Source organism: Ranitomeya variabilis, chromosome 1 (genome assembly GCF_051348905.1).
Source record: "Ranitomeya variabilis isolate aRanVar5 chromosome 1, aRanVar5.hap1, whole genome shotgun sequence".
NCBI classification, from domain to species: Eukaryota; Metazoa; Chordata; class Amphibia; order Anura; family Dendrobatidae; genus Ranitomeya; species Ranitomeya variabilis.
This window is the reverse complement of record NC_135232.1, coordinates 296,975,240-296,995,457: the sequence shown is the minus strand read 5'-3', so window position 1 is coordinate 296,995,457 and position 20,218 is coordinate 296,975,240. Positions and strand designations below refer to the sequence as shown.

The following is a 20,218-nucleotide window of genomic DNA, read 5'->3' as shown; positions in this document are numbered from 1 at the left end:
TTCGGATTGGTAGGGGTTCATGAAACCCACCAATGATCAGAAACGTATCACCTATCCCATTGATCTAGTGCTTCTAGGGGTTACCATGGCCCATAAACATGGTTCTATATTGCCTATTGTAAAATGCAACACAAGGTTTCTTCTTCTAAAATGGCTTTTAAAAAGAAAGTGGAGATTTTATTATTCTTTTTTTCAAGTCCCTTTCCGTGACTATATTTATACCATTTGACTTTACTATTAGGTATTGCTAAGCCTCAGTATTCCGTTCTGCAGCAGCCTATCACACAGTCTAAAAAATAGCAGTCACATTGATTTGAGACGTGAATAAACTCAGTTCACATTTGTGCTCAGTGTTCTGTTTATTCTACTGGCTGGACTAAAAATATATTATTTATGAAAGTCTTATTGATTTTGTTCTCTAGAACATTGCAAAACTTTTAAAAGCAAGAGAGAAAGATTGAAGTAATTATCTATTGGTACTATGATCTACTCTTGATTCATTAAAATTAATGTTGCGCTGCCAGTCCAAATGAGTGGGACCGCTGAACTAAGATGCGTCTAATTTATTAAGAATTAATAAATTAATGAATTAGTCACACGTTAGGACTCATTCCCACTTGCGTCGAAATCGGATGAATGAAATCCGATGAAAAATCAGATTGCATTGGGACCAATGTTATACTATGATTGTGTGTTCATTTGCGTTTTTTGTCCCCGCTCAGATCGGATCACGGTCGGACTGGAAAAAAACTTGCAACATGCTGTGATAGTAATCAGAAATCGAATTGCATCCTGCAATAGTAGTCAATGGGTGCGAAAAAAAAAAAATAAATAAAATAATCGCACAGCACTCCAACCATGCGAGTGCTGTCCAATTTTTACACACCGATCTCCTTGGAAAAGCCGGCAATTCATCTGCCACGTACAGTAATATCACAGCGTGACAGATTACAATAGAATAGATAGAATATATATACATACACATAGAATAGGTAGATATATAGATGTCAGTGACACACACACATATATGTATATATATCTATATCACATAGATAGATTGATAGAAAAAAAGCCCGTAATTCAGCAGCCATGTACTGTAAAATCACATCAGGAGGAATAGATGGATTACATACAGTAAATCCACATAGAATACATAGATATATAGCTGTTAGTGACATATACAATTAGTACAGTGTGTGTGCAGCTTACTGTACATGTATTTAATTATTAAAAGATAATTTTTCAGTAAAAAATGGTGAGGGCTCCTGCGTAATTTTTTTTAACCAGCATACAGAAAGCTGACTGCTGGGGGCTGATGTTTATAGCCTGGGAAGGGGGTAATACCCTTTGAGCTTCCCAGACTATTAATATCAGCTCACAGCTCCATTCTTAGCCTTTACTGGCTATTAGAATGGGGGAACCCCCCAAAAAAATTACGTAAGGTCTCCTATGATTAATAACCAGCAAAGGCTAGGCAGAAAGTTGCGGGCTGATATTAATAGCCTAGGAAGGGGCCATAGATACTATGTAGTATACTGTATATAAAAATATACATGTGTGTCACCGACATCTACATATCTACCTATTCTATGTGTGTATCTATTCTATATATTCCATTCTAACCTGTCACGCTGTGATTTTACTGTATGCAGCACATGAATTGCCGGCTTTTAGTCTATCTATCTATTTATCTATATTTTGTAAAAGTATTTTCTTTGAAAATGATGTGTAAATGACTTAGAGCAGACCTGGGCATAGTGTGGCCCGTGGGCCACATCTGGCCCTCTGGCTGTCTCAGTCCAGACTGAGACAGCCGTGGGGCTGAAAACCTGAGGTTCGCGGGCCACACCGTGCCCACCCGCTTGCTGTTTCCCACAGTCAGCATTGGTGGAGGAGGGGCCTTTGGCCACTTCCTCCACCAATCAACATGTGAACATGTGAAACAGCTGACGCAATGACGTAGCTTGTTCGAATTTGTGTTCGGATTCCCGAGCATTTTTCCTAAAAATCGGCAAAAGTCGGCCAAAGTTCAGTAAATGACTGAGTTCACTAAGGGCTCTTACAGATGTCAGTGTTTCCGGTAGCAGCACGGGCTGCAAAACATCCCTATGTCATCAGAGTGACACATACTGATGCCTGGGAATCAGCGGTACTGTTTGCGCTGTTCCCCAGTGCCGGGTGCTGAAGTGAAGACAGCTCACCTCACAATCCCCTGCTCTTACTGTGATCAGCAGGAAACAATATTGAGAGCTGTATTCAACTGTTAACAGCGAGAGCAAGCAGCGACTGATGGGAGTATTCATAATAATAAAAAAATTAATTCCCCCTCATTTTTGACAGCCAGCCAAGCTAATGCAGAAAGCTGGGGGTTGGTATTCAATGGCAGGTAAGGGGCCATGGACATTGGCCCCCTCAGCCTAAAAATAACAGCCCACAGCTGCCCCAGAAAAGGAGCATTTATTAGATGTGCAAATTCTGGCCTTTGCCTGGCTTTTCGCACTTGCCCTGTGGAGGTAGCAAGTGGGGTTCATATTTGTGATGTTGATGTCACCTCTGTATTGGCTGGTGACATCAAGTCCACGGGTTAGAAATGGAGAGGTGTCTATAAGACTCCCCCATTACTAATCTCATAGTCATATTGTATAAAAACACACACACCATGAATAAAGTCCTTTAATTGAAATAATGACAGACTCCTTTAATTAATCTTACTTAAACCATACTCACGTCATCGCCCATTCCAGTGAAGCCATTGTCCATTGAAGGGGAATTAAAATAATATACAAGTATATTCCTCACCTGTCTGCTGAGAAGATAACTATACATTTGTCTTGCGACGGGTCTAGCTCTGCTATATTTAGATGACAGTCTGCATTGTTGCATGATGTGAAGTATGCACGCTTGCGGTGCTGTCAGAAAGGTCTTGGGAGTTCACAGCCAATGATCTCAGTTCAACTCACTGACGTCAGTGCGAGTGCTGTGGGAAAAGTTGTAACGACGCTCATGCTGAAGTCAGTGAGTTGAACTGAGTTCATTGGCTGTGAAATCCCAGGACCTTTCTGATGACACCGTGAGCATGAGAACTTTCTCACGCTTGACATGATGTCAGTCAGGTTATAGGAGTTCACTGCGAGACACTAAGCAGTGGTAGCACATGCTGCTCAATGTCTCTGCTGGATGGCAGGCTGTATAGTCACATCATGCAACAATGCAAACTGCCATCTAAATGTTTCAGAGCTAGACCTGTCGCGAGACAAATGGATTCTTCTCAGCAGACATGTGAGGAATATTGTTGTTTATTATTTTAATTCTCTTACAAGGAACAATGGCTTCACTGGAATGCACTCCCGAAGCATGCATGGTAAATGTCGCTGTCGTAACTCAACAGCGGCATTTAACATGTTAACAGCCACTGATGGATCTCAGTTTCACCCGCTGCTGTTAGGGGCATGTGACAGCTGATCAGATCATCTGTCATAAAGGTGCAGGAGTAGAGGGGAGGAGTGGCTTTTGACTTTCGGCTATGTTCGTCGAACAAGTCGGTGAACATTTACATGTTCGCCGAACTGAATGTCAAAAAGTTCACTCATCTCTATTGGGAAATAGTTAAAGCAGATAGTCATACCACACAAAATAGTTAATAAATAGCATTTACTCTATGTCACTTTCATTTCTACAAGATTTTTTTTTTTGTTAAGTTGTTAGAATTGTTAAAAGTTTACCAGCATTTTTATATTTTTTCAATGCAATTTATAAAAACTATTTTTTTTAGGGTCCACTTCAGATAGAAAGTGGCCTTTAGTGGCTTGTGTGTAAGAAAACCCCCAATTGTTTTTTTAATTTATTTTTTATTTCAGCACTGGAGTGGTGCCACTAATGTAAGTTCCATGACCTCTAGCATTATACTCACCACCTGCTGTCTTCAGCTCTTATTGGTGCCACTTCGATATCAATCTGCAACACTGACTTATCGAAAGTCAGACACAACTTTTTCCATTAAAATGTTACTTAGGCCTCAAATTTTACATTTTCACAATTTTATGTAAAATTGATGACAGTCTTGTTTTTATGGGTCAGTATGATTACAGAAATACGAAATATATATAGGCTTTTATGTTTTTTCTCTTTTGCATTCTAAAATCATATTTGGCAAAAAATCATAGTTTTTCTATATTTTGAAAGGCATAGTTTTTTATTTTTCCACCGACAAGGCTTTAGCAGGGCTTGATTTTTGCAGGGGCATACATAAAATTCATGTGGCTCCATAGCAAAAGTTTTAACTGCCCTTCCTCCCTCTTCCCCCACAAGAAGCGAAGTAAGTCATAGGTGTCATAGCTATCAACTTTTATAAAATGTATTGCGACATGTAGACAGTAATTATGAATACACTGAAGCACCTTTGTGTTCTCACTCACAAAACCCCGTTCATAGCTATTATAAAGTTTCATGCTCTCAAAAATGCTCCACCCATACACGCAAAGTATTACACCCCCACAATTGTCAATATAATGGCCTCCACAGCCATTTTGCCCCCACTCAGTACCGTTGCCCCCAGCCCCTCACACAGTATGATGGTCTCTCAGCATGATACTCCCACAGACCCTCAGTATGATGCTCCCAGAGGACACACTAAGTATGATGGCCCCACAGCAACCAATTAGTATGATGGCCCAACTCAATACGGTCACCCTCCTCAGTATGATATACCTACTGCCTCCCATACCGTCTCATGGTCCCCACAGCCCCCCATACAGTATGATGACCCTTAATTATGATTCTCCCACATTCCCTTACCTAGTGTGATGGCCACCAATGCAAGCCCCCACTCAGTGGGACTCTGAGGACTCTGAGCGCTAGGCTTAAACCTGCCACTCATCCATCTCTTACTGATCAATTTGTAAGCTAGAAATTCTGGGACATGCCCTGTCCCATCTATCCATGCTGCGCCATTATACAATTTCTACTGTGGATCAATTGATGCCACTTTTCCTGGTGTCTGCCCTTAATTTTTGGAAATGTTTGGACTCCAAGTTAGGTCTCCTTCCATGGGTGTTGCCTGTAGTAGTTGGGCTCCCAGACTGGCAGGGCTGCATTTACTTTTAGTCAACCAGCCCCCTGTCCTTAAATTTTTCCTGCAGTAGTTTATGAAGCTGATATTTGTGCCACCTGAGTGTGGCTGAGCAGAAAAGCAGGTTGAGCTGTTCCATGAAGTATCAGGGCTCCCAGCACAGCAGGCTGACACCAATCCCTCATGCACCTCTTAATTTCAAAGCTGTAAGTACTGGCCCAGACTCTGTCTCATTCCTGACTGCTGCGCCATTATAACATTTCTACTGTTGGTCAATTGATGCAACTGTTCCTGGTGTCTGCCCCTAATTTTTTGAAATGTTTGGACTCCAAGTTCGGTCTCCTTCATGTGTGTTGCCTGAATTTGGCAGGGCTATCAGAGCATCAGGCCTACAGCTGTCACTCACCTACCTCATCCACAGGGCTTGGACCAGCCTTTCTAGCTTAAACATTGATCAGTGGATCAATTTTTATGCTAGAAATGCTGGTCCAAACCCTGTCCGAGGCCCTGTCCCATGCATCCATGCTGCACAATTATACTATTTGTACTCGGTCAATTGATGCCACTTTTCCTGTTGCCTGCCTCTAATTTGAGCTGTTTTGGCTGCTTTCTGCCCCCCCCCCCCCCCCTGAAGGCATTGTCTATGCGTTTAGTTTTGCCTCACATTGATTTGAATGGGGTTCGAATACATTTGGTGAATTTTTTTCGGGAAGTTCGACGATCATAGCCAAACCTTAAAAGTTTTGCTTATCTCTAGTCACAAATTGGTTAATAGCAACATGTTAGCAAATAACCTTATGAGTATCTCTTATATAGTATTGTCAGCTATGGCTTTCATATAATAGTGGCAGACATAGTACCCAGGCTGAAAGTAAAGGCATTTGTCTTATGAGGAGTTTTAGTTTTGAGAAGCTTTTGTATTTGATATTTGTTTGGATATTTTTTCTTTTTTCTTTAGACAAATCCGTCCAAATTTGACTATGCAGAAGATCTGACTACGCTTACCAGTCTGAATGAATCCAGCGTCATCCACACTCTATGGCAGCGCTACCAGTCCCAGCTGATTCACACCTATGCTGGACCAAACCTGATAGTACTTAAACCAAACGGACCCGTCGCAAACCTTTCTACAAAGGTTGGACAATTTTATTGTTGCAGTCTTCTTCAGTGCGGTAACTCACAGGGTTCCCTGATACTTTCCCCATGATCAGTAGTTTATCTTCCAAATACATTTCCTCACACAGGTCTGAATAGTAGCCACTCTTTATATACTTTTGTAAGTTTTTGGGATATTAGTGCCAGTACATTTATTGGGCCTTTAAACTATTGTTTTAGGAGGACATTATTCTCCATGCACTATATCCAAGATATTAAATCCTGTCATATATTATTGTAGTGGTCTACAGAATAACAACAGATTATTATGAAGCCTGCAATCTAAGAACGCTGTAGTAGCTCTGTTTTGTACTTACCGTGACCCCATATGGCTCTGGTTTTGTACCTAGAAATGTAAAACTCTGACTGTGGTTTGCCCATTGGGATACCATATGTATGGAGGAATACCTTCACACACATAGCACCCAATAAAGTATGGTACCGCAGGACATGGAAACTGCACAGCCTCCATGCATTGTCAGATAAGTCTTCTATCATGTTTATGAAGGATTTTCTTTGTAATAGGAAAAATAAAATTCCAATTGCAAGTGCAGTTTTCTCTGTGTACACTAGGTGGCAGCACACATCTATGTATTTAATATGACGCCCACACTATACAGCGCTATGGAGTCTAGATGTAAATTCATTTATATTTGCTGTTAGCAGCATTGGCAATTTTATAATCCTATTGGTGGTTTCTGACTTGATTATAGGGTATATCTATTACCGTTTGTCAGATCAGGAAAACACACACATATGACACAGATAGCTATTTGAAAAGTTTATGAATAGTTATATTATTCTTTTTATATTATCTGCTCTGACGGCAGGTTACAGCACCAAGGTATAGTTCAGATCGCTTAACTGCAAAGGTATAATTCAACTGAATGTCGGCCCAGTGCATAGTGTATTACAGGCACACTAAGTCCATTAGCTTTGTTCCACTAGGTTTTTAAAGGGAAAAAGGATGGTATGCCGCCTCACATCTGCGCAGTGGCTCAGAAAGCCTATTGGAACATGCTGACCCAGCGCCAGGATCAAACCATTGTGCCCTTGGGCAGAAGCAGCGCAGGCAAAACAACTGGCTGTCAGACGGCATTGGAATACCTTGTGGATGCTGCTGGGAGTGTGGACAACAGAGTAACAGGTAGGCTCACCAATAGTATTCACATAAGGTTTTATTACATTCATAATTTTATTTTCAGCATGGATGAGACTATACTAATATACAAGGGAATTACATAAGAGTTGTCTACTTGGGTCTCCTGCTCTGGACAGGTAGCCACTCTGGCAGACTTGAGCAGTCTACACAGTTACAGTGGGGAAAAAAAGTATTTTTTTTTGTGCAAGTTCTCCCACTTAAAAAGATGAGAGAGGCCTGTAATTGACAAAATTGTAGCCATGCACCAGGCTGGGAAGACTGAATCTGCAATAGGCAAGCAGCTTGGCATGATGAAATCAACTGTGGGAGCAATAATAAGAAAATGGAAGACATACAAGACCACTGATAAGCTCCTGCAATCTGGGGCTCCATGCGAGGTCTCACCCCGTGGAGTCAAAATGATCACATAGAGCTGGGACCACCATAACAAAGGCTACCATCAGTAACATACTACGCCGCCAAGGACCCTGATCCTTCAGTGCCAGACATGTCCCCCTGCATAAGCCAGTACATGTACGGGCCCATCTGGTTTGCTAGAGAGCATTTGGATTATCCAAAAGAGTACTGGGAAAATGTCATATGGTCTGATGAAACCAAAGTAGAACTGTTTGGTAGAAACAAAACTCTTCGTGTTTGGAGGAGACAGAATGCTGAGTTGCATCCAAAGAACACCATACCTACTGTAAAGCATGAGGGTGGCAACATCATTCTTTGGGGCTGTTTCTCTGCAAAGGGACCAGGACGACTGATGCGTGATTTCAACCCCATAGAAAACCTTTGGAGGGAGTTGAAAGTCCGTGTTGCGACAGGCCCAAAACATCACTGCTCTAGAGAAGATCTGCATGGAGGAATGGGCCAACATACCACCAACAGTGTGTGCCAACCTTATGAAGACTTGCAAAAAACATTTGACCTTTGTCATTGCCAATAAAGTATATATAACAAAATATTGAGATGAACTTTTGTTAATGACCAAATACTTATTTTCCACCATAATTTGCAAAATAAATCTTGCCAAATCAGACAAGGTGATTTTTTGGATTTGTTTTCTCATTTTAAGGGCTCATACTCAATTGTGTAAGACTCGGATGAGTCTCGCATGGCAATTCCCGACACTGCACCTGGCGCAGAGGAGCGGAGTGTGTGGCTGCATGTATTCCTATACGGCCGCACGCTCCGATCCGAGTGTCGGCAGCAGCGCCGGGTATTGCCGTGCGAGACTCATCCGAGTCTCGCACAAGTGAGTATGAGCCCTAACTCTCATAATTGTGGTCTACCTATGATGTCAATTGCAGGCCTCTCTCATCTTTTTAAGTGGGAGAACTTTCACAATTGGTGGCTGACTGAATACTTTTTTTTCCCCACTGTAACTGTCATGAAATATTTTGCTGTGTCAATTACACTGGTCAACAGCATTTTTGGTGCCAAAGATATTTCATCGAATTTAGGGTATTTTTGGGGTGCTGATTCTGAATATGTCATCAGTTTTGCCAGATTGGCTCAAGTTTTTGAGATTTTTGGTATCTTATTTATAGCACTTGTTGGTAAATGCGACGCATCATCTCATTAATTTCTTTGGATTAGTACTTGAACTGAGCAGTTCTCAATATAGTTTTGTGTTAATTAGTGTTCTAAAAGTTTGTTCATAGCTTGATTTTTGCACTAACTTTATGTTGTTGTCTGTTTTCCAGTGAAAAGCATGAACTCATCAAGAAGAAGTTGTCTTAACGATCCAGACTCATTCTGTTACATTTGTGGTGAATACACACTGCCAAAACATAGAAGAAACATAACAGACTTCGTAAAAAAAGTGTATTTTGCCTATTTTGGGGTTATGCTTGGGGACCAAGACAAGTTTTGGGCACCACACATAGTGTGCAAAGCATGTATCGAATTATTACGAAAATGGAGCAAAGGACAAAGAAAAAGCTTCAAATTTGGTGTTCCAATGGTGTGGAGAGAGCCAAAAAATCATCATGATGACTGTTATTTATGGTAAACACAGGTACAGGCACATCTTCACAATGAGGGACAGGCCTTCTTGCAGATTCCATGTTACTCCCATTTTCGTTTCTTATGCTTATTGAATCCTTGCACTTGCACTGCACAGAAATAACAGTCATCATGATGATTTTTTGGCTCTCTCCACACCATTGGAACACCAAATTTGAAGCTTTTTCTTTGTCCTTTGCTCCATTTTCGTAATAATTCGATACATGCTTTGCACACTATGTGTGGTGCCCAAAACTTGTCTTGGTCCCCAAGCATAACCCCAAAATAGGCAAAATACACTCTTTTTTACGAAGTCTGTTATGTTTCTTCTATGTTTTGGCAGTGTGTATTCACCACAAATGTAACAGAATGAGTCTGGATCGTTAAGACAACTTCTTCTTGATGAGTTCATGCTTTTCACTGGAAAACAGACAACAACATAAAGTTAGTGCAAAAATCAAGCTATGAACAAACTTTTAGAACACTAATTAACACAAAACCATATTGAGAACTGCTCAGTTCAAGTACTAATCCAAAGAAATTAATGAGATGATGCGTCGCATTTACCAACAAGTGCTATAAATAAGATACCAAAAATCTCAAAAACTTGAGCCAATCTGGCAAAACTGATAGCATATTCAGAATCAGCACCCCAAAAATACCCCAAATTCATTAAAATATTTTGGACACCAGAAAAAAAATTTTTTTTTGTTGACCTGTGTTATCAGCCTGTCTACACCTGATGCCAATCTCGCAATGAACAAGCATAACTCTTGTTTACCAGGTGAAATAATTTTTAAATAGATTTAAAAATCATTCTCGACAGCACATTGTCATGTGTAAGCAGGACCTGTGCTGCTGAGAACAATGCCATTTTATGTGCACAGAATGTGTGTGCAAAAGAAATTGGGCCAGTCGGTCTAAATAGGCTATTAAATGACCACCATTTGACTTATAAGTAGCCAATCACTGGTAGTTTGATAGTCTTGGTCGACAAATCTAAATGCAACCTTAAAGGTGAGGTCCGACATACAAAGTAATTTTCATCCTCAATCCCTATGTATTTAATGTCATAATCTAAAGTCTAATAAACTAGGATAAAATATTGAATAAATCGATCACTATACAATTAATGATGAAATCTGTGCTTTATGTGCAATGGGTGCCTTTTCAAATACTGCTGTCCATCAGAAAACATGTCCAAGAAAAATAAAGTTGATTGGCACATCAAAAAAATAGACAAATCTTCAAATTTGAATCCAAACAATTAAAATCCACATGTTGGTGATAGAAAAAATGCTGTTACCTATTTCTGGTGCTATATGCACCCTTAGTCATAAAGAATGACAGTCTCTGTGGCCAAGGGCAAACAGAACTAGAAACGCATAAGAACATTTTTTTTATCACCAACATTTGAAAACAGATAACTGTTAGTGCACGACATGCAGAGACCAGTGCTGCCCCCTCAAGTGACGTACTTTGGAGGGCAATGTTGGCTACCAGTGCGCTCTGATGCTGTCTTATTACTGCTGATCTGAGCTAGCAACAGAGCGCACTGTCATTGTGCACATTGCAAAGCGCACATCACACAGGGACTAGCCCAGCCCCTGAACTGAGCATCACTGATGGCGCTTCATTTCAGGGAGGGGGCAGAGGCTGCACCAGTGACTGCAGCCTCTGCCCCTTGATGATGCTTTGTTTGAGTATCCCAGCATGCATTGGGCATTGATATGGGACGTTGCTACACACCATCTCACTATGGTTGTCACCTTTTTATGGTCTGATTTTTGCAATGGAATCTTTGCCACTGAGCCGATGAGCTCCAGTAGGACAACCAGATGAGTGTACTATTACTGCACCCTGTTTTTTTCCTTTATATGATGAAGTTGTAATAAGATTATGCTAACGTTCTATGCAGACCGATGACGTGGGTCAGAATGACGACAAACATGGTATATCACAGTTCAGTATATATATATATATATATATATATATATATATATATATATATTAGAAAGATGAACTTCAGATGACTGATGTAAACTGTGGCTTTACAGATAAGTAGGTAATAAACAGTCGCAAGAATATGCAGATGTTAGTAGTACAGACCGAGGGTGCGAGCACAAGTCCAGCAATGCAGAATCTAGAGGTCAGAGCCTGGGCTGGCTCCTAGTAGGGCACAGACCATAGCAGAGGTGGGTGCAGAGCAGGTGTAGAGCAACAGAGTCTTTCCGGTGGTACATAGATCCAGAAGCAAGCGGGGTATCCCAAGGAATAGAAGAAACAAGCAGGGTGCAAGTCCTTGAGCTTGGCAGCAAGTGAGGTACAAGATACACAAGCAAGGTATAGTGTGCAGGGTTCCTTTATATATGCAGCAGACAGGAAACAAGGAGTATCAGACAGGAAACAAGATGGCCCCCATGAAGCCAGCCACTCCATTTTGGGTAAGGGCAGAATCAAACAGAACTAAGGGCAAGAACACACAAAAACAGGTACGCAGTCCCAGTCCTTACAGATATTTTGATCTAAGGTTATTTCTGCTGGGTTATTCATGCATATGTGGATTTTGTTACAGTTAAAGTTCAGTGGACATTTCATTTTGTCCTTGAAAGTTAACATGAACTATTCCTATCTTGATGATTTAATACAGAAGACTTAGTGGGTTCCCACCAGTTTTTCATTTGATATACGGTAACTATACCTGCAAAGGGTAATCCATTTTTTGCTTCTCTTGTCTTGATTCCATCGCTAACAGGAGTAGGTCAACCTTTTTCATTTGGTACTTATTTATATTGCACTGATCTACACTACCACTGGTGGGTTTCCGCCATTTTGCTGTTGTTCACGTGTAACAGGGTGTATTGGACACATTTTATTCTGATAGGGACTATCAGAGTCATCAGGGAAAGCCGCCATTGAGTGGAGGCGACATACCGCAGAAACTAAGGGTGCCAACCTCCACTGCCAGGCAGGATTCTGTATAGTGACCTATTAGGGATCATTAAGACATACATTATTATTTTTTTCTTCCCTGACTGAAATTTATCCCTCACCCCTTTTTTGAATTTTTTTTACTTGTCTAAACTGAGCATGTTTTAGCTTTGCCTAATAAAAGTTACATTTTAGGGGTTTCTTGTTTTTTACGTTTTTTTGATTCTCAAACAAAGCATCACCCAAAATAAAAGTAGTAGAAAAAAAAGAAAAAGCAGATAGTTAGGGAAGGATAGGGAATTTTTAATTCAAGTATATTAGAAAATATGTTAGTTTAAATTATGACATTAAATTGATAGGGATTTAGGATGAAAGTGACTTACCATCTGCAATAGCTATAAACCAAAAAATGGAGTTCTATACACAATTGTAAAATGTAAAAAGGAATACTTTATTACATATAATGATGATACAAAAATCTACCTAAATGAAGCACAAACAGAGAACATAGAACCCTAGTGAGAAGCACATGGGTCCATGGCATAAGGAAAAATAATAAACATCATCATGGTATTGGTACAAGGCACTATAGATTGTAACAGTATATAGTGTCAACCATATATGACAATAACAAATTTGGACTTAATATAATCCCGTAACGCTGACACCCATGTAACAAAAATATACCTTTCATAGTGAATTCCCTGAGGCTGCCACAGTGACAATGCGCCCCCACAGAGAGGGAAAGAAAGGTGCCCTTAACAGCTGAATCGCTTACCCATGATGGAAGTAACCTAGTGCCGAGGAGCCAGATCCCCCCCGACGCGCGTTTCGATTCTACACCTGCAATAGCTGCATGAGCTCCAATGTGAAAGAGTTACCTGTAATGAGATTTTAACGCACCGCTTGCAAACCAATCTCTAGTATTTCTACTCTCAGAAGAAAAAAATTGGGAGCTGATGGAGAGACAGTCTGTATTCTGCAGTCCTACTACTGCTATCAGATGGCGTTTGTATCCTGTGCAGCTGACAACCCAGTGTGTCTTGTTTTGTCCATGTCCTGAAGCCTACAACACCAAGGCATGGATGCTATGCAGTGCTGCCCAATAGTAACAGAAGAGCATTACTGTTATTACATATATACAGTAGATGTGATATACTGAGCATTATATAAAACCGTTATGTTTTTCAGTGGAGAAGATTCATGCAATGTTCACCATTCTAAAATCCTTTGGTGGAGTGTCCACTAGTGAATGTAATAATTCCACTCGTTTCTCCATGGTCATGTCTCTGGACTTCAATTCTGCTGGACGTATCACTGCAGGCCACCTACAGGTAATGGCCACTATTATTTGATTTTGATTGTGCAAAATCCTCCTAGATCATCCATTTACAGTAAAGTATGGAACCCTATGTTAAAATTTGCTTTAAGTTGACTTTTGTCAAAATTGTACAATATACATGGATATATGAACTAGAGCATACGAAAGATATTTGGAACAAATTAAAATGATCATTGATACATTAATGATAATGATTAATAACTGTAAAAAACGAATGAATGACAGACAGAAAACTGCTCATTTAGTTGGAAATTGTGTCTGTTGCTGTAAGAATCATAGAATAATAGAATGTCAAACTTGGAAGGGACCTTCAGGATCATTATGTCCAACCCCCTACTCAACGCAGTATTCACTAAACCATCTCTGACAGTTGCCTATCCAGCCTCTGTTTGAAGACATGAGAATACACCAATATTTTTGGGTGATTTACAACAATATACTGAAGGAATCTTTAAGTTTAAAATTAACATGACTCACCTGGATTCACTGAGCCATAGGTTTGGTTGAGCTGCTTAGATGGAATAGCGGAGCTGAAAATGCAGTTTGGCATGTGGAATAGTGTGTAATAATGAAGCTAAATGTAGGGACAAGCATTTTAAAGTAGCAGAGCCCAGTGTTTTTGATCCCAGGAGCAGCTGAGTCATGTGCAGTGGCATGTAAAAGTTTGTGCACCCCTGGTCAAAATTACTGTTATTGTTAACAATTAAGCAAGTTGAAAATGAAATGATCTCTAAAACGCCTAAAGTTAAAGATGACACATTTCCTTTGTAATTTAGACAAAAAAATTATATTTTAGATTTTAAAAATTACAAAAGTGAAAATGGGCTGATGCAAAAGTTTGGGTAGAAGCTAATAGTCCCCCTTTTGAAAGTATCACAGCTTATAAACACTTTTTATAGCCAGCCAAGAGTCTTTAAATTCTTGTTTGAGGGATTGTCATACATTCTTCCTTGGAAAATTCTTCCAGTTCTGTGAGATTCCTGGGTCGTCTTGCATGCTCTGATATTTTGAGGTCTATCCACAAATTTTCAATGATGTTCAGATCAGGGGACTGTAAGGGCCAGTGTAAAACCTTCAGCTTTTGCCTTTTGTGTTAGTCTATTGTGGATTTTGACTTGTGTTTAGGATCGCTATCCATTTTTAGGAGCCATCCTCTTTTCAACTTCTTTTTTAGACATGGTGTTATGTTTGTATCAAAAATTTGTTATAATTTCTTTGAATCCATTCTTCCCTCTACCCATGAAATGTTACCTGCTCCATTGGCTGCAACACAGCCCCAAAGCATGATTGATCCACCCACATGCTTAATGGTTGTTGAGATGTTCTTTTCCTGAAATGACATTTTTTCGCCACACATACTTTTGATCATTATGGCCAAAGAGTTCTATTTTAACCCCATCAGCCCACAGGACTTGTTTCCAAAATACATCAGGCTTGTTTAGATGTCCTTTTGCTTCTTTCTGATGCTGAATTTTAAGGTGAGGATGCAGGAAAGATTTTCTTATGAAGACTCTTCCACGAAGGTCATATTTGTGCAAGTGTCTCTGAACAGTAAATAATGTATCACAAATTCAGAGTCTGCTTAATCTGTCTGAAGGTCTTTGCATTCAAGCAGTGGTTCTGATCCACGTTTATAGCGATTTTACAAGCAGCTCTCACTGAAATTTTGCTTGGTCTTCCAGACCTTATCTTGACCTTTACTGTTCCTGTTACCTGCCATTTCCCAATTACATTTCGAACTGAGGAAAGGGCTACTTGAAAGCGCTCTGCTATCTTCTTATCGCCTTCTCCTGCTTTGTGGGCCTCCACCATTTTCATTTTCAGAGTACTAGGCAGCTGCTTAGAAGAACCCATAGCTGCTGTTTTTTGGCACGAGGTTAGAAGAGGCTGGGTTTTTATAAACCTGGGAAATTTACATTACCTGACTATTCCTAAACATGATGGGGCATTATCCATAACCCTAACATGTTAATTAAGGTCAGAAACCTTGGTTAAAGTTATCTGAGTACACAAATCTCCAACAGAGCCCAAACATTTGCATTGGGCCATTTACCTTTTTGTAATTTATAAAATGTAAAAAAAAAATGACATTTTTTTTGCTTAAATTACAAAGGAAATGTGTCATATTTAACTTTAGCCCTTTTAGAGATAATTTAATCTTCAACTTGCTTAACTGTTCACAACAACAGTATTTTTGACCAGGGGTGCCCAAACTTTTACATGTCACTGTAAATAGCCAGGCACATTGGAACAGCAAAGCCGTGTGTGCAGACAGACAGGCACCTTAGTATAGCAGAATTGAGAGGGTGGACAGCTCTTAGGGTACTGTCACACAGTGCAATTTTGATCGCTACGACGGTACGATTCGTGACGTTCTAGCGATATCGTTACGATATCGCAGTGTCTGACACGCAGCAGCGATCAGGGACCCTGCTGAGAATCGTACGTCGTAGCAGATCGTTTGGAACTTTCTTTCGTCGCTTGATCACCCGCTGACATCGCTGGATCGTTGTGTGTGACAGCGATCCAGCGATGTGTTCGCTTGTAACCAGGGTAAACATCGGGTAACTAAGCGCAGGGCCGCGCTTAGTAACCCGATGTTTACCCTGGTTACCAGCGTAAACGTAAAAAAAACAAACAGTACATACTCACATTCCGGTGTCTGTCCTCCGGCGTCTCAGCTTCTCTGCAGTGTGAGCGCCTGCCGTCCGGAAAGCGAGTACAGCGGTGACGCGGTGACGTCACCGCTCTGCTTTCCGGCTATGGTGCTTACACAGTGGAGAGAAGCAGAACGCCGGAGGACAGACACCGGAATGTAAGTATGTACTGTTTGTTTTTTTTACGTTTACGCTGGTAACCACGGTAAACATCGGGTTACTAAGCGCGGCCCTGCGCTTAGTAACTCGATGTTTACCCTGGTTACCCGGGGACTTCGGCATCGCTCCAGCGCCGTGATTGCAAAGTGTGACCGCAGTCTACGACGCTGGAGCGATAATCATACGACGCTGCGACGTCACGGATCGTGCCGTCGTAGCGATCAAAATTGCACTGTGTGACAGTACCTTTAGGAATACTAGAGCCGTGTAAGCATACAGGCACCTTGGTGTAGCAGGGTCAAGTTTGTGAACTAGCAACAATGAGTTAGTCAGATGGTTCAGCAAGGTTGACTGCTTACTACCTGAACACTCAGTGATCATACAACTGCCCGAGTGAGCCTTAAAAGGCCTAGGAGCATGACATTATAAGAGTTGCAGGGTTATCATGGTAAACAGATGTACAGCGATGGAGCCAAGACATGTGATTAACAAAAATATCCTAAAATATTCATTATACAAAATAGATTTGTTCTTTTAACAATGCAACAAAAAGTACTATTTTTATGACAAAAGGCCTGAATGTTTTGAATGTTAAAGTAAAACTATTTTTTATTTATTAATTGATCAATCTTTGTAATAAACGCCATTACCTTATTATGCTTTCTTCTCTCGCAAACACTATACTGAAGTACTGTTTTAACTGCTTAACTAGCTAGTTCAAGCTTCTGCCCTAGGAAGAATCCCTACTACTAGAACACTATTTACAAATACTCTTCCTGTGTGAGTGTCTCTGCTCCCCTTAACATGCTCAGATAGGGAAATATTTGTAAATAGTGTTTGAATGCATATTCTTGCTAGAGCAGCAGCATAAAGCAGATTCTAAAGGAGCATGAATGGTAAAACCGCACTGCAACATAGTTTTTGGAAAGAAAGAAAGAACAGAAGATACTGAAGTATATTACATAAGTGGATATCTTTGCTTATATAATTTTCCTTTAAGTTTTGCAAAGTTTAGTTACATTTTAAGTATTCCTTTCTAAGATCATTAGGTCACTATTACTTTGGTTATGCCATAAGAACATCTTCTGTCTATATATATTATTAGTGCATATGTGTATAAATGAAGGATATTCCCAACTCCGGGCTTAATTAACTAGATTGGAGATGCTCTAACAAGCAGCAGCTGGTTGTACATATATTACTAGGCAATCTATGGATTACCATATATACTCGAGTATAAGCTGACCCGAGTATAAGCCGAGGCACCTACTTTTGCCACGGAAAATTGGGTAAGCTTATTGACTCAAGTATAATCCAGGTATGTATTGTCCCCTCATCCCTGTCCTGGTATGTGGCTTCCTCCATCCTGACCTGCTCTGTGTGGTTCCCCCGTCCTATGCATGGCTCGGCATGGTTCTCCCATCCTCCCCCATCTTCCCCCATCATACTCACCTTCCTTGCACTGTCGCTGCAGGTCCCTGCATCCCCATTGTCCTGATGCTGCAGCTCTTCCTGTGCTGAGCGGTCTCGAGGTACCACTCATTAAAGTAATGAATATGCGCCCCACGCCTTTTGGGAGTGGAGATGCGGGCATATTCATTACCTTAATGAACGGTACCTCGAGACTGCTCAGCACAGGAAGCGCTACAGCATCGGGACAATGGAGATTCAGGGACCTGCAGTGAAGTCAGGAGGAGGGTGAGTATGATGTCACAGCTGCCAGCTCCTGCCGCTGCTCCCCCACTCCCCTCCCCTCCTCCACTGGCTTTCTGGACAGTTATTAGTGTATAAGCCGAGGGGGATATTTTCACCACAAAAAATGTGCTGAAAATCTCGGCTTATAGACGAGTATATACAGTAATTATTTAATTATGGAAATATGAGCTGTCCACTGCATTTTCTTCCAGCAACATTGGATTTTTCTCAGGTTATCAGGAACTGGACATATTAAAAGCATTGTTTGAAGTGAAAAATGTGAAATTGGATCTATATGCATATTATAAAATAACAGATTTTTTTTTTTACCCACCATTTACGAATTAAAGGGAATCTGTCAGTCAGATCAACCCCTCAAGTGGCATAATTAGGCATTCATGTTTTTGAAAGCTTAATTATTCTACCCCTTTATATCTTCTATTTGCAGCTGCGTTCCTGAGGTTGTTTCATCACCCAGGACCAAACTCTTTAGCTTGATTGATAGCTCACTGTCTGATTTTCTTCCTGGCATCTGATGTCCCAAGAAAATGAGCTATCAATCAAGCTAAAGAGGCATGTGCTTCGTAGATGAACAACCTCAGAAATACAGCCTCAAATAGAAATATAAAGGGGCAGATTGATTAAGCTTTCAAACAACATGCCTGCCCATTTCTGCAGTTTGGGGGGGTTGATTTTACTGACAGCTTTTATTTCATTTGTAAAACGTTCAGTAATAAAATCTGTGGAAGTGGAAGCTCAGGAAGTGCATTGTCATGCCCAGAGCACTTAATTTGCATATTTATTTATAAGCTGATTTCTAAGGAATGCAGCAACAGATGGAAGATTTAAAGGTGTCAATTGTTTTAGCTTTCAAAGACTTATATGCCTATAAATTCATGTTTCAGAGTTAATCTTTCTGACAGTTTTCCTTTAAGAAACATTATGTAATTGCTAACATATAATGCTGCTGCTAGACAACTTACATCAGTTCAATTGTAGTGTTAGTGTTGCTAGCTAGGTTCTACCCAGTTAAGTCGCAATGTGAACTGAGCTGGAAAGTTTCTGTAACAGAGTCTTATGTAATTTTACAGACGATGCTCTTAGAAAGAATCCGTGTGGCCCAACAACCAGAAGGAGAAAGCAACTTCAACGTGTTCTCACAGCTGTTAACTGGAGCAGATTTGGATCTCAGGTACACCTGTAACCTTGTGTAATATACAACTGCCGCAGCCACAGGATCTAATACAGTATATCACTGGGGCAGAGGCTTACCAGTAACAACAGATGGTGCTAAATTGTCACATTATCTCTTTAATATATTTCTGAATAGATTCTCATAGAGGATTTTTCTTCGGAATATCTAATGTTGAGACCTTTTTCCTTTTTTTTTATACATCCCATCTTTTTTCAGCTATATTGTTTCTGAAATCAGCTCTATTTCTTCTAATGGCAGAGCTCACAGTACACATTCATGCCATTTATTTTGCCTTCATCCTATCCATAATTCATTGCATCATTGCTATTTAAATTCTTTAGAGTTCTTTCGTAATTTCTAAGGTTCTTAGAGGCTGCAATCACTCCTGGCGTTATTGGTGCAGCTTTTGATGCAGCCCCTCTCCTCCTTACCCAATTCTTGAAAACCTACACCTAAAATGCCCGAGTCTTCTAAGCAGGCATTAGATGTCAATCTCTATGTAGGATGTACTGGTGACCATCTTAGCTGCCACTGAGATACAGCTACATTTCACATGAATTACAGCATATTTAGTAATATTTTTTGTCGCATTGTTCAATATTTTCTTTCAATGCAAGTTTATGATATATCTTTCATGAAAATGTAATATTGATATTCAAATACCACAGTATATGATATAATACACTTTATTGTAGCATTTCATGATTATTATCATGGAGTCTGTGGACTTGTATTTTCTTTCTCCCTTTGCCTGAAAAAAATAAATTTAATTTCTAGCTGGAAAGTTCCTGTACTCACCACTAGGTGGAGACAACTACCGTGATAAATCAGCGTTATATAAAACGTTTTCCGTTACATGGTA

At 40.3% G+C, this 20,218-nt stretch overlaps 1 protein-coding gene across 1 annotated transcript in view; it reads left to right on the top strand.

Moving 5' to 3' along the window:
* Nucleotides 1–20,218, top strand: part of MYO18B (myosin XVIIIB) — a 1,084,067-nt gene that overhangs the window by 74,305 nt on the left and 989,544 nt on the right. Inside the window, exons 8-11 of the mRNA XM_077295498.1 lie at nt 6,027–6,203; nt 7,172–7,370; nt 13,500–13,642; nt 19,253–19,353. Of these exons, the coding sequence (XP_077151613.1) occupies nt 6,027–6,203; nt 7,172–7,370; nt 13,500–13,642; nt 19,253–19,353 (620 nt within the window). The remainder of the gene's footprint in view (nt 1–6,026; nt 6,204–7,171; nt 7,371–13,499; nt 13,643–19,252; nt 19,354–20,218) is intronic.